The sequence below is a fragment of the Nyctereutes procyonoides genome, unplaced genomic scaffold (assembly GCF_905146905.1).
Source record: "Nyctereutes procyonoides isolate TBG_1078 unplaced genomic scaffold, NYPRO_anot_genome, whole genome shotgun sequence".
Classification (NCBI taxonomy): domain Eukaryota; kingdom Metazoa; phylum Chordata; class Mammalia; order Carnivora; family Canidae; genus Nyctereutes; species Nyctereutes procyonoides.
This window is the reverse complement of record NW_026575134.1, coordinates 35,519,629-35,534,442: the sequence shown is the minus strand read 5'-3', so window position 1 is coordinate 35,534,442 and position 14,814 is coordinate 35,519,629. Positions and strand designations below refer to the sequence as shown.

General features: G+C 32.2%; 1 protein-coding gene across 5 annotated transcripts in view; it reads left to right on the top strand.

The window, feature by feature from the left end:
• The window catches only part of ELP4 (elongator acetyltransferase complex subunit 4), a 252,754-nt gene that overhangs the window by 82,834 nt on the left and 155,106 nt on the right, over nt 1-14,814 (top strand). For all 5 annotated transcript variants that reach the window (XR_008661309.1, XR_008661310.1, XR_008661311.1 and 2 more), the window contains exons 6-7: nt 5,047-5,131; nt 10,123-10,311. Coding sequence is in view for 2 of the 5 variants with exons in the window: in XM_055301054.1 (XP_055157029.1) it covers nt 5,047-5,131; nt 10,123-10,311 (274 nt within the window). In the remaining 3 variants the exon portion in view is untranslated. The remainder of the gene's footprint in view (nt 1-5,046; nt 5,132-10,122; nt 10,312-14,814) is intronic.

Sequence of the window (14,814 nt, the reverse complement as noted above, 5' to 3'; positions counted from 1 at the left end):
AGAATCAAACTCAGTGTTATTAGGTGAAAAGCATCAGAAAAAGAAAAATCTGTGACAGCCTTCAGGGTAATAGTAATGGAATTTTTAACTTGAAAATTACTTGTGAATAGACTTCACAGTCTTTATAGTCACATGCAAATTATATGCTAATATAACGAGCTCTGCAAACCATTTTACACAATTAGTTGAGACATTTGATATTGTACCTATTGCCCTATAAGTATATCTCACTATTTGTCATAAATGAATACTTGAAATATATGTGTAAATAGAATTTTGGTAATACAAATCATTTTCTCAATGATTTACATAATAATATCAAAAATACTTCATATTCATTTTAAATTAATCCTAATTGGGAGTGATAAACAGTTTTCCCTAAGTATTTTTATCAAGTAGTTAAATCAATATTTAAATGCACCAGAAGTTCTTATTTTTAAAAACCCAGCAATTAATCATTTTAATGGGAAAAATCAGTCTTAAAAAGAAAAGTCATTGTTGAGTCCTGTAACTTTAAGTCCGAAAGGACAAGAGAGATTATTAGTACAGCTCTGTCACATGAGAACACTTTGAGCCCCGGAACAAACAATTAAATACTTTGCCTCATTATCACACATTTAGCTATAGTTGCTGATACAAATAGACCAGGAACCCAGATCTTGGTAATACTTTCCACTGTGCTATTCTGCTATCTCGTTTATATGCTGTAAATCTACATTTTTCCATCTTGAATTGTCTTTAATGTCATGTACCAAGTTAATACAAATGAGGCCTATTTGTGAAGGTCTCATAGGTGCAACTAAAAGAAAAATACCTTTCTAAAAACTATACACTGGATACTTTGTGTTGAATGGAGTCATGTTCAAACCTCATCACAGCCACATTAGTGTATTTGAACCCACAGACTTTTCATTGAATCTGGATCTCACTCTGGGGCTTTATTTTAATTTAGCCTAAAGAGCAGATAAGTTGAATTTTTAGAAAACTCTTTAGGTGCCTCTTCTGTCACTTAATTGTTGTACAGCTTTGAACAAATCACCTAAGTCTCCAAAGGGTCTTAATTTTCTCTACCACAAAATGGAGCTAATGACTCTATTTACCTCACAGGGCTATTGTAATGATCAAATGTGGGAGAGATGCAGAACATTTTTGAGTATTTACTACGTCAGACACTTTACCAGTAGATAAAATTAAAATCAAGTAGTTTTGTTAAAAAAAAAAAAATCTGTGAGAGTTTATCATCTATGATTAAAATTTTCACTTATATACTAGTTATTTCATATATATATAATTTTATTTTTATCATTTATATTTTCACAAATGAAATCTCATCTTTTGTTACCCAAGATTTTGTTGATTTTACATTTACATTTATTCTTCGATCACACTGAGACTTTTGTTCATTGTTTGAGAAACTACAAGGTAATCAACTGGTATTTATTAATTGCTTGATTTCCTTTCTAGGTATACTACAACTATATCTACACTTATAGCAGATTTACTAGACTATAGCAGATATACTATAACAGATTTTTTTAAATCTTTTTAAGAAAGATTAATTTATTTATTTGAGAGAAAAAGAATGCCAGCTCAGGGAGGAACATAGAGAGAGGGACAAGCCGACTTTGCACTGAGTGCAGAGCCCAACGCGGGGCTCGATATCATGACCCTACCCAAAATCAAGAATCAGAAGCTCAATGGACTGAACCACCCAGGTGCCCCTTTTTTTATCTTTCTTAATGAGACTGACAAAAATTACTTTTCACAGAAAAAACAGTGCTATTTGTTGATAGAAATTGAAGCTCTCTGATGTAAATGTCTATCAGACCTCCTGCTGAAAATTGGGTAGGGGAGATACTGATAGGTACAAAAGTCTCATTTTTTTCTGTCAGTTTTTTTTTAAAATGTTGGACTTGATTATCAGAATATAGATTTAGGGGTGCCTGGGTGGTTCATTTGGTGAAGTGCCTGCCTCGATCTCACTTCAAGTCTTGATCTAGCCCACGGGGCTTCATGTTGTACGTGGAACCTACTTAAAAAAAAAAAAAAAAATATATATATATATATGTATATATATATATTACATTTTGTGTCATTAGACCTCTTTTACTTATGTTTAATATTAATATAAAGAAATAAGTTATTCTTAGAAAACATGGTAATATAACAGATATAGAACAACTTTTTCTTGACAGAAAAAAATTTAAATACTTGATATTTTAAAGGTAAAATTTGAAATTCTAATAATTGTTTTCACATTCTTTGTACTGTTATAGTTTTAAAGACAAATTGTGGAATCTCAAGTTAGATCATTTTACTATAAAAGTTGTTGAAAACTAAGAAAATCAAGGTAAAATAGTATATATGATTTGAAATGTGCTGCCTTTGGAGCATATTTTAAATACTTTGATAACCTTTGTTCATTGCTTGGAAACATTAATAAGGAGGACAGTGTCACATTTGTAACTCGATTTCCTTCTGCCTCCTTATAAATTTTCTGATTTATAAGTTACTATGCTGCTGAACAGCAACAAAAAAAGACAACAGCCTCAGAATTAAAGGGATTTCATTTTTTTTTTAATTTAGATGACAACAGAAGATATTTTTATCAGTAAAAGAGTTTTATAAGTATTGCTGGCAAAAACTATCTCATAAAATTAATAGTATTTTAATAGCAATATCATATAAAGTAGTTTAGTTTTAAATGTTGTAATCCCATGTGTCATAAATGATTATTATCAATTTATATACCTGAATGTATTGCTTTTTTCCCATTTAATCTGGTATCAATACGTTTATTGTCCTAGAAATCTAATTAGTTTGAAGTTTATTACTTGTAAAGTTCTAAGCAATGCTGGTGACTGGATTGTTTTATGTCAGTGTTAAATAAGGAAAGAGGGGGCCCCTGGGTGGCTCAGTTGTTGAGCTTCTGCCTTGGGCCCAGGGTGTGATCCTGGGTCCGGGGGACCAAGTCCTGCATCGGCCTCCCTTCGAGGAGCCTGCTTCTCCCTTTGCTTATGTCTCTGCCTCCTTCTGTGTCTCTCATTAATAAATAAATAAAATCTTTAAAAAAATAAGGAAAGAGAGTAAGATGTATTGGCTTTATGTCTCTATTTTAGTTCTATCAAACTTCTCCACTATCTTTGAAGAGAATCTTAGCTCTAATATAGTTACCTTAACAGACTGGAAGAATATGAAATAATCGATTGTGTTGATTAATTGCAACGAAAAACTCAGAAGTAATTTATGTATGTGGTATCTAGAATGTACCTCAGATAGCAAATTTACTACAATGTGCTTAAAGCAAATTTTATTATTGAACAATTTGGGGCAGAAAGAAAAATGCTTAAGAAACTTTTTGTAATATATGAAATAATGTCTTGAGTAGATTCATTATTGGTGGATTAGAATGAACTGGATATATTCATGATCCACCCTCCTTTAACCCATCCTGACATTCATCAAATGGCTGGCTGAAATTCATTTCATAATCTGGGACCTTGGAGCAGATTTACCCCTTGTGCAAATCTAATCGACCCAAATAGGAATTGAAAAACATGCATTCAAACAGCAGTACCGCCTTCTGAAAGTTGAGCCAGCAGGGACAAAATATGTTACTTATTTATTTGTATATATTTATGTGTTTATGTATATTTATATATTCATATATTTATGAAAGAGTTACATCAGTGCCATTATGGAATATCATTTTTTATAGACACATTTCTTCACTCATTAAACTGGAAAAATGTGTCCGTGTAATCCAGAGTACCCTCACTGAAGACAGAGAAGTAACTATATGAGATAACCATACTGCCAAAGCCTTTAATTGGAGTCATATTTGTTTTGTACATAACAACATTCCTTTCTCTTGGTTTTTGTTTTTGTTAGGTACTTTGGGGCTAGCTCTGGCTGTTAAATAAAACATTTACAGAGATATGCAACAGGCTGAACAACCTACTATTGTTTTTGCACAATAAGTAGTCTTCTACTTTTCTAACTTGTTCTGTTCTTTAATGTTCCATGTGTGCTTCAAGTTATATTTCATTTTTTTCTTTAGGGCATTTATTCTGCATATGTGGTTGCTTTATTTGGGATCACAGTAAAGCAAACACCTGTATTTTTAAGGACACCCACAGCTTTAACAGCATCAGTAACTAAAATGTCTATGAAATAACTATGCTCCAGAACCTCATTATCATAACAATGTTTAGCCATGGCACGCAAGCAGTGCGTTATCAAGAATATTAAACTCAGTCAGTGTTAAACCAGATGTTCTTCACAGTTACTAAATTTCTTGAGATGTTTCATAACATTTGTAAAAACATTTTTTAATTAAGCTCTACACCTAACATGAGGCTTGAACTCATGCCCCCATTATCACCAATCTCATACTGTACCAAATAAGCCTGCCAGCCTCCCTATTTTTGTAAAATATTTTTAAATAGTAATATTAATACTAATATTCATGTGAGAGATAATTTGTCTTCTTGAATTCATATATTTATTATTTTCATTTTAAAAACAAAAGAAATTATACTCACTTGTCTTTATATGCCTTAAAAGATCAAAATTTTAAATTACCATTATTCTAGCAGTTTGTTCTAAGAAAATTAAAACTTTTCAGATGAGCTTAGGTGATCAAGACATTGATTCAGGTGTACTTGGCATAGAAGTTCATTAACTCTGTGTTAATTATCTATGATTACTACTGAAAAGCTATAGTGGCTTCATCTTGTAGGTTGCTTCATTAAATCATTAATTTTCTAGGAGGTAACTAAGCTTGACATAATTAAGCCATCTCAGTCTCCATAGATTTTTATCTTCCCATGATATCAAGAACACTGAGCTAGTGAATAGAAGGCATTGTAACTTATTTCCTCGATGTATTGACTTTACATTTTTAAATTATACTATTTTGGTTCATTTTATATTATATTTAGATAATCTCATAAATTTTAATTATTTCCTTACTGTTATAGCTTAGATTTTGAATTTCCTGTATAATAAGCCCATTTATATATTTGAACCACTTCTTACCCACAGTTCTTTGACCCATGGCTACATAAAGCTGCTTCAGTTTATCCAGAACGTCATATATGAGGAAGGATTTGATGGATCCAATCCCCAGGTATTGAGTACCTTCAAAGCCTTTTATAATCATTTATGTAATGTTGTTTTTAAACTCTCTAGAGGTAAACCCAGAAGATTTTAGGATAATCAATAGTGAACAAGCTGTTTCCAAGCACAGAAGATGTAAATGAGCAGAGCACAGGCAACCTTACTTTAATTGTTAATGTGTATTTAAAGTTTTAGCCAAGTTCTCATTGGATACACAGATGTATATGTACATTCTGACATAAATTAATTTTAAATACATATTTGTAGCACCTGGAATTAATAAATAGCCACATTTTGAAAATTACTCTTTAATAGTCAAGACTTGGGCAACCCGGGTGGCTCAGTGGTTTAGCCCCGCCTTCAGCCCAGGGTGCGATCCTGGAGACCCGGGATCGAGTGCCACGTCAGGCTCCCTGCATGGAACCTGCTTCTCCCTCTGCCTGTGTCTCTGCCTCCTCTCTCTCTCTCTCTCTCTCTCTCTCTCTCTCTCTCTCTGTGTGTGTGTGTGTATGTGTGTGTGTCTCATGCATAAATAAATAAAATCTTTTAACTAAATAGTCAAGACTTACACTTTCTTATCTAAATTTATTTTATTTGTCAACCAGTCCATAATTGAATTATCTTAAGAGTAAGAATTATTTTAAGATTTTATTTCTTATTATATCATGCTTTGAGTTGTCTCAAAAATGCATAAAAATGCATTTTATTTGCTATGTTAAAATATTTGATATCTTAATTATTTCTCTGTAGCTCTATTTTTAAAAATGGAAGTTTTTAAATTCCCACTATTAAAGATTCCAAATTCATACTATTAAAGATGTTCTGGTTAGTTTACCTTAAAATGAGAGAAATTTTATTTCTAGATATCATGCCTTTCAGAAATCTTTCTCAGTGATTTTAATTGCTATAGCTGCTAAAGACTTTCAGTTCATTATTATTATTTTAGCACAATTATTTCCAGAACACCATTATTTTTTTGAAGAAAGCAAAGAATCCCAAAGACTTATTTTTGGCATTATCAATTGCATTTGCTCTAAATCCATTAATTTTAAGTATTCTTATAAACTTCACTGCTTTAGTTAGTGTTTTTTCCACAGCAAGATAATTTTTAAATTTTTTTGATCATTTTTTTGATCATCATTAGCAAGTTGAAAATACTTATGTGTGTGGTGAAGCATACACATTTATTTATAGATGGCTCTTCATGTATGTTACAGTTTTTGATATGGTCCTTGGTTTTTAATACAATTTTATTTTGTTCATTGTTGCTCCATTTTTGGTCCTAGCTAAGATTTATGGGCACTGTGTCCTCCCTGTGTCTGGAGAAGTAAATTGGTCCCTGACAGACACCTCTCCCCACTCGCTGTGGTTACTATGGAAACAGGCATGTCATAACAGTTCCTATGATACAGTGTGCAGAGCTGCTGTTCTTACAGAATGATGGCATATCTTCTAAGAGCAAGAAATTTTATAAGATGCAAAAAAGCAAAGGTAATAGCATAAAGATACACACATACTTACATATATATGCATATACGCACATATATGTACACACATCCATCTAAAGGACCCTTGATCAGTAAGCTATTATTGGAAGGGAATAAAACATTTGTTTTCTTAGTTGTTTATTTGAGTATGAAAAAACACCATTTCAGTAAATAGTATTTTATTTTATGAAAGTTGATTCAACAAACTGAACTTGTCTCTCTGAACCAGAGGTTCTACAACTATTAACTCTGAGATTAAACAGAGTTGAGGTAGATATTTACAAGGTGAATACCAAGAATGCTAAAAAAATTTACCACGTGCTAGCAAGTTATCATAAAATATATTTCCTATTTTATTGGAACTAAAACATAAAGTTTATGTTACATTTTTATGTTAATAAATGTCCATATTGTTTTATTATAGAATGTATCATTTGCTAAATCACCTCATTTACACCTCTATCTCAGAAACTTTATTTTATTTTTTTAGAACATAGGTTCTTTATCTTTGTTTTTATTGGTGTTCAATTTGCCAACATATAGAATAACACCCAGTGCTTATCCCATCAAGTGCCCCCCTCAGTGCCCGTCCCGCAGTCACCCCCCACAACCCACCCACCTCCCTATCTCAGAAACTTTAGGTGAGTTCAAGAAGCCACAAAAAATGCATCTCTGAAGCACTACTTCAAAGAATATTATTCCTGAGCCAAAATAATGTTCTGATACTGAAATGAATCCTTCCTTTTAAAAGGAAATTTTCCTCTTGCTTTCTCTGTCACTACATTTTCAAATAAACTTACATTTTCAAATAACCTAATTTAGTTTATTTGAAGTAGGCTATAAGGAATTGAGTGTTATATGCTAGTATATAATGCTAGGTTTTTATATATATTTTATATATATTTATACACTTAATTTATATATTTTAATATATTCATATATATAAATACAAGGTAATTATATACTACCATATATAATTGGTAAAACCAAAAAACCTTGATAGTAAGTAGTATATAGCTCATCTATAAAGATATTTGGAGTGGAGACATTTACAAATTGCTGTCACAATTTCATTTAAGTTATGATTTTTAAGTATCTAAGAATGTGCAGTAAAAACAAAATTTGAACACTGATTTTACTTAGAATACCAGATTAAATATGTTAGATGCTCTCATAGAAATAAATTAAACTATTTATTATTCAGCTTTCAACTAGAATTTATCTTTTTAATTTTATTATGCCTTACGATGTGCTCCATTATTATATGGCATAGCAAAGGAATTAGATGTCTAAAATTACACAGGTAATCTGTAATTCAGCCTTTGTTTTTGTAATTACTATCATTTAAAAATATATATATAAATGTATACCCTATGTTGAAGTATTATGCTCAGTTATATTCTGATATGCTGAGTACCTACCTCACTTACATATCTTATCGTTCATTCTTTGGCTTAATATTTTCATCTTAATCTTCAGATATGACAGTGTTTCTGTCAAAGTTGCCAAACCTCTGTAGTTCTCCAGCTTCTGGACCTAACAGCATTTTTGTTATAAACTTATAGCACGTGTTCTTTGATTATAATAGTTGGTATAATAGTGACTGGGTTAAAATATACAACTGACCTTTAATTTCTGAAATGTTGACAGGGGAAACAATATAATACTTCTCTCCCTCTACCTTCAGGTTTTGTTCTACTACCTAGATTTTGGGGGAAAGTTTCTCTCCCTTTGTCTAGATTGCTCTTTGTTTTGAGAATCTAATTTAAGCTCAATTTATGAGAAAACAAGTTTAGGGATGACAAAATGAAACTTAATTGTGCCATTTTACTTAAATTCTGAGGCTCTCAGTAATACAGTATGAGGGATAACCTACCTATTTACAGACATTTTACATGATTTCATCATTTTACATGAAATCATCAAAATTATTTAAATTTCTAACACATGCCATGGTACATATTATTACTTCATTTCATTCAAGTAATGTAAAAAGAAAGAAGAAAACAACTTTTATGAACTGCCAAGGATTGTTAACATATATCTTAATGTGATTGACTATTATAAACTTAATACAAACAGAAAAGAAAACTGGATGGGCTGCCTTAATAGTATGTTTCAGATCCTTGGAGTCAGGAAGGTTTTTTTTAATGTGCTTAAACTAAGTTCCTTTTTCTGTAATCTCATTTTAATAGCTTTATCCACCCCATTGTGTCCCTTTTTATATTTGAAGGATTGTATGGTCTCATAGAACAATATTCTGTTCTATTCTTTTTATTGTAAAGATGAGAAAACAAATGCCTAAGTACTGTATGTGTCTTGCCCAGAACCACGTCTTAGTTGCACAGTTCAGGCTGTGAATATCTGTCTTACCCATCTTACTATTTATTGTACCTTTTTGTTTTTCCTCTTCTAACATTTCAGCGTTTTATTCATTTTCCCTACTTTTCTTTGTTGATTAGTTCTCAAAAATATGCAAACTCAACTTTTATCTGTAATATCAAGGAGACAGTGGTTGGTTAATAAATTGTAGTAGTTAAATAAATTTTATTAGTTTTATTATAGCAATAACAAGTGATATAGCTTCATCAGAAATCACACTCAGAAATGGCACATGTTCCAAATTTTTGCTTTAAGAGAAAAAAACTTACTTTTCCCATTAGAATTGTAATAATAATTTTTCAATTATTCCCATATACCAGGTTTTGCTAATTTCTCCTCCTTTGCCCAGAAATTTTGCCAGATTACTAAAGAAAGCATTTATAAAACATTAGAATAACCCAAACAGTAAAATTTTTTATAAATACATTTATGGCAAACACTTATTGATAATCATCCTAGGTTTTATTCAATGGTTTTTAAATGTTCTTTTCCCAGGAAATGTCAGTCACTATTACAACCTTAATCTCAGTAGACTTGACTTCTAAATGTCCATTTGTTCAATTTTATGAAAAGTATTAAACTTAAATTATTTTGTAAAAATAGCTTCAAGAAGAGTAAGTAAAGACATATGTAGACCGTAAAACCAAAACACACATTTTAAACTTCTTTCAAATAAAGTATCAGGCATTGGACACAATAGCATTAAAAGAGAAATATTGAGCAAATTATAGTTTATTGAAAGACTTGTGGAATCATCTATTACTGAATATGGCTCGTAAGCATTCTGGTTTAGATGTTCTTTATTGCTAACTGATTTTTTATATATTATTTCAGGTGCCCCAAACTTAATTATTAGCGTAGTCACTCTTAAAATATAGAAGCTTGAGGCTTTTGATACTCTTCAGATTTTCCAAAAGTAAGAAAAAAAAATCAGTTGTTTTTAATACTCTTGTAATAATGAAGATTTCCTTTATATTGCTGTATACTAACTACAGATAAAGGTTTTTACCACCTCTACTGACATTATCTTCCTAATCTTTTATAAATTTAAAAACTGGCAAAGAGAAGTGAAAGAGGTATCCTGTTGGTTAACCGAAGCTAATATGTTTGCCTCCTTCCCACTTTCCTTTAGAAGAAACAGAAAAACATTTTAAGAATAGGAATCCAGAATCTTGGTTCACCTTTATGGGGAGATGACATTTGCTGTACAGAAAACTGTGACAACAGCCACAGCCTTACAAAGTTCCTGTATGTTCTCCGTGGTCTTCTACGAACCTCTCTTTCAGCCTGTATCATAACAATGCCAACACATCTTATCCAAGTAAGAACCTTTTTTTCCCCTAACAAGTGCAACATAATGAAGAGCAATACATAAATGCTTTGTGAGTCTGAGTCTAATAAATTATTTTCGTAAGCCACTTAAGTAAAACAGATTTCAGAAATGCTAGGGAGGAAAATGTCTTTTACTTTAGATTGTTAAATTGTTGTGTATTTATGGTTTTAATATACAGTGAGTATGTGGTAAGTCCATTTTTAATAATGTTATTATTTTTTCTTTGATTTCTTGTAAACATATAGTATTGTGTCATGAGGTTGATTTTTACTGATTTCTTTTCACTAATCATAGAGCTGATCTGGACATAGATCTTGAAGGAATATTTGTAAACCTATTTTTATAACAACATTATTTATAATAGCTAAAATGTGGAAGGAATCTAGGTATCAATTATCAGACAAATTGATAAGCAAGATGTAGCCTAAATTACAATGGAGTATTATTCAACCTTGAAAAGGAAAGAAATTCTGATATATGCATCAACACTGATGAATCTTGAGGACATTATCCTAAAAGAAATAAGTCAATCACAAAAAGACAAATACAGTGACTCCATTTACATGGGGTACTTAAAGGAGTAAAAAATCATGGAGACCAACAGTAGCATGGTGTTTGCCATAGAGACCAACAGTAGCATGGTGTTTCCTTGTCTAGGGGGACAAGGAAATGGCAGTTTATTTCTTAACAGATACAGAGTTTTAGTTCTACAAAATGAAGACAGATCTGGAAATTGTTAGTGGTGATGGTAGCACATTATGAATGTATTTAATATCACTGAACTGTATACTTAAAAATGGTTAAAATGATAAATTTTATGTTCTATATCCTTTTCCATGTTCAAAATTTTGAAGGGAAAAAATAAAAAATAAAAATACTGATCTGGACAGGACAAGTCCCCTTCTTCCCTTGTTTCTGTGTATAAACCTTCTGAAGCTTGAATCTCAGGAAAGGAGCTCAGTCCTCCCAGATATAAAAAGAGGGATCTTTACAAGATTTTCCTTAACAGCTCAAAAATTCCTTTTCTTAAGAGTAATAAAGAGGCTGGGGTGCCTGGCTGGCTCAATCGGAAGGAAGAGCATGCAACTCTTGATTCAGGGTCATTAGTCTCTACACCTGGTGTGTAGAGATTACTTAAATAAATAAAACTTTTTTAAAAAATCATTTTATCTTTTTTTATTTCATTTTTTTCCCTTAAGAGAGAGAGAGTGTGGAGGAGGGACATGGAGGAGAAAGGAAGAGGGAGAGAGAATCCTACGCAGGCTCCATGCCCAGCTCAGAGCCCAACACGGAGCTCAACCTCATAACCCTAAGACCATGATCCAAGCCAAAATCGAGTTGAATGCTCAACCAGCTGTGCCACCTAGGTGCCCTTCCCAGTTTTTTTTTTTTTTTTAAATATTCAAGAGCCAAGTTTGGGACAGTTTTCCATCATTATTATTATTGTATAGGTAATAGAGAAACTCACAGCCCTGAATTGACATCATGAGTTGCATGCTGTCCAAATTGAGCCAGCCAGGCACCTCTCATATCATATTTCTTAAATCCAAATATTTCCCTTTCAACAAATTGGGGAGAAAAAAAATCTGCATTTCTTATCAATTTAATTACTGAAGCTGTGTTTTATTATCATATATTTTTCCACAGTATTATATATATTTCTGTAACAAACTCAATACTAAAAATAATATAATGAAAAATCAGCTGCAGTGAATGGAATGTGAAAGCCAAAATAAACTAAATCACTGAAACCATCTTTTCCAAATGTATATACTAAAACAACAATGATTTGAAATGACATTTATTGCATAACAATTTTGAATTTTGTTTTCCTTTATTTCTCTAGGAAATCATAATAATAACAATAATGATAGCTACTAACAAATATAAAACACTTAAAGTCAGGATCTAACAGTTCTTATAAAATTTTATGTAACTATGTTATGATCTCCATTTTATATATAGGAAAACTGACATACAGAAAAAATTAAGAAACTAGATCATTGTTCAGTACTTGAGAAACCATGATTTAAACCAAGAGAATTGGATTCCAGAACCGCATATTAGAATATATAACAGAGTTTTATTCTGAAATTCATTCAAAGCTGGTAAATATCATGTCTTTTATATTAGATCTAGAAATGACATGGGGCTCATCTGAGCGAGGGGGGTCTGTGCAAACTCTACATTTAAATGCATTCACAGAAATAATGAGATTTAAATGAAATTTGGAGATCGCCAAGGAGATCAAGAAATACCATTTTAAGGTACTGTATTTAAATATATTGTAAAAAGCTGAGACTTAAAGCTGAGACTTTGAGGGCTTTGAAGTTTGTGAAACATGAATCCTTGAGCTTTCCTTCAATGCACAGGAAAAGGTTCATATTTTCCTTTAAGAAAAAGTCACTGTTTTAAGTGTCTAAAAATTTTAAGGTAGTCTGATGTAGCGCTATATTCCCTTCTGCACAAGTGGAAGAGGAGTGTAATTGACAGCATACCCCCATACATTGTCAGTGACTTGTGCTTTTGAGCTTTCTGAGGGTTACCATAGCAACTTCCTGCTGTTCAAGTTAACATTACTCTTCAATAATTACCAACATTTAGCAAAATAAAAATTAGATCTTAATCAGAAAAAAAATTTTGACTTTTCACATCAAGATTTCTTTTTTGTTTTTCTCAAGTAAACAGTATCCCCAATATGGGGCTCAAACTCACAACCCTGAATTGATATCACAAGTTGCATGCTGTCCAAATTGAGCCAGCCAGACACCTCTCATATCAATATTTCTTAAATCCAAATATTTCCCTTTTAACAAATTGGGGAGAAAAATCTATATTTCTTATAAATTTAGTTATTGAAGCTGTTTTTTATTATTTTATTCATTCATTCATTTCTTCTACACTGTTTTTGGGTGACTGATAGTGCTGTAGTCCACTTCATATATCAGTGGAAATTTTAAGATGAATGAGATACTGATTCCTACCAGTACTACTCTCTAGTTCTCTAGTGGGAAGGTAAACATTAAAAACTTGTGTTACGGGCAGCTCGGGTGGCTCAGCGGTTTAGCGCTGCTTTCAGCCCAGGGCCTGATCCTGGAGACCTGAGATCGAGTCCCACGTAGGGCTCCCAGCATGGAGCCTGCTTCTCCCTCTGCCTGTATCTCTGCCTCTGGCTCTTTCTGTGTCTCTCATGAATAAATAAATAAAATCTTTAAAAAAAAAAAAACTTGTGTTACAATCTGAAAATGAAGTTAAGGAAACAGTTGCATTCATAGTAGCACCAAAAAGAATAAAATACTTAGGAATAATTTTAACAAGGAAAATGTAAAACTTACACTCTGAAAATTACAAAACATTGTTGAAAGAAATTTTCAATACCTAAATGAATGGAAAAACTTCCCACGTTCATGGGTCAGAAGGTTCAGAATTAATATGATCAGTCTCCAAACTGATCTACAGATCTAACACACTCCCTATCAGAATTCCAGCTGACATTTTTGTAGAAATCTGTAGGCTGATTCTAAAACAGCTATGGAATTTCAGAGGACTTAGAATAGCCAAAATCATCCTAAAAAGGAATAAAGTAGGTCTCATATTTCTCAATTGCAAAAGTTATTATCAAATAATGGTTAAAGACAGTATAGTACTATCATAAGAATAGTCATATAAATCAGTGTAATGGAATTAAGAGTCCAGAAACAAATCCGTATTTGTATGGTCAACTGATTTCAACAAGGGTGCCAAAACTATTCAGTAAGAAAAGAATCATCTTTTTCAACAAATGGAATGGGACAATTAGATAGGCATATGCCAAGGAATGTAGTTGATCTATAACCCCACAGCATGTACAAAAATTAACAAATGGATCAAAGACCTAAAATGTTAGAGCTACAAAATACAGAACTCTAAGAAAAAAACTTAGGGAAAAACTTCATAACTTTAGATTTGGCAAAGGATTCTTAGATATGGCACCAAAAGCACAAACGATGAAAAAAAAATAGACAAATGAGACCCCATCAAACTTAGAAACTTTTTTTCTTTAAAGTAGGTTCCATACTCACTGTGGGGCTTGAACTCATGACCCTGAGATGATGAGTCCCATACTCTACCAAATGAGCCAGCCAAGCACCTCAAAATGAAAAACTTCTATGTTCAAAGGATACCATCAAGAAATCGTTACAGATAGCCCACCTACAGATAGGTGAAAATATTTACAAGTCATATATCTGATTAGAGATTTGTATCTATAACACACAAAGATTGCTTTCAACTAAATAATAAAAAGACAACTCAAGGGTGGCTTAGTGGTTGGTCATCTGCCTTTGCCCCAGGACATGAACCTGGGATCCAAGATCCAGTCCCGCATCAGGCTTCTTGCAGGCAGCCTGCTTCTCCCTCCCTCCCTGTGTCTCTGCCTCTCTCTCTCTCTCTCTCTCTCTCTCTCTGTGTGTATGTCTCTCATGAATAAATAAATAAAATCTTAAAAACAAA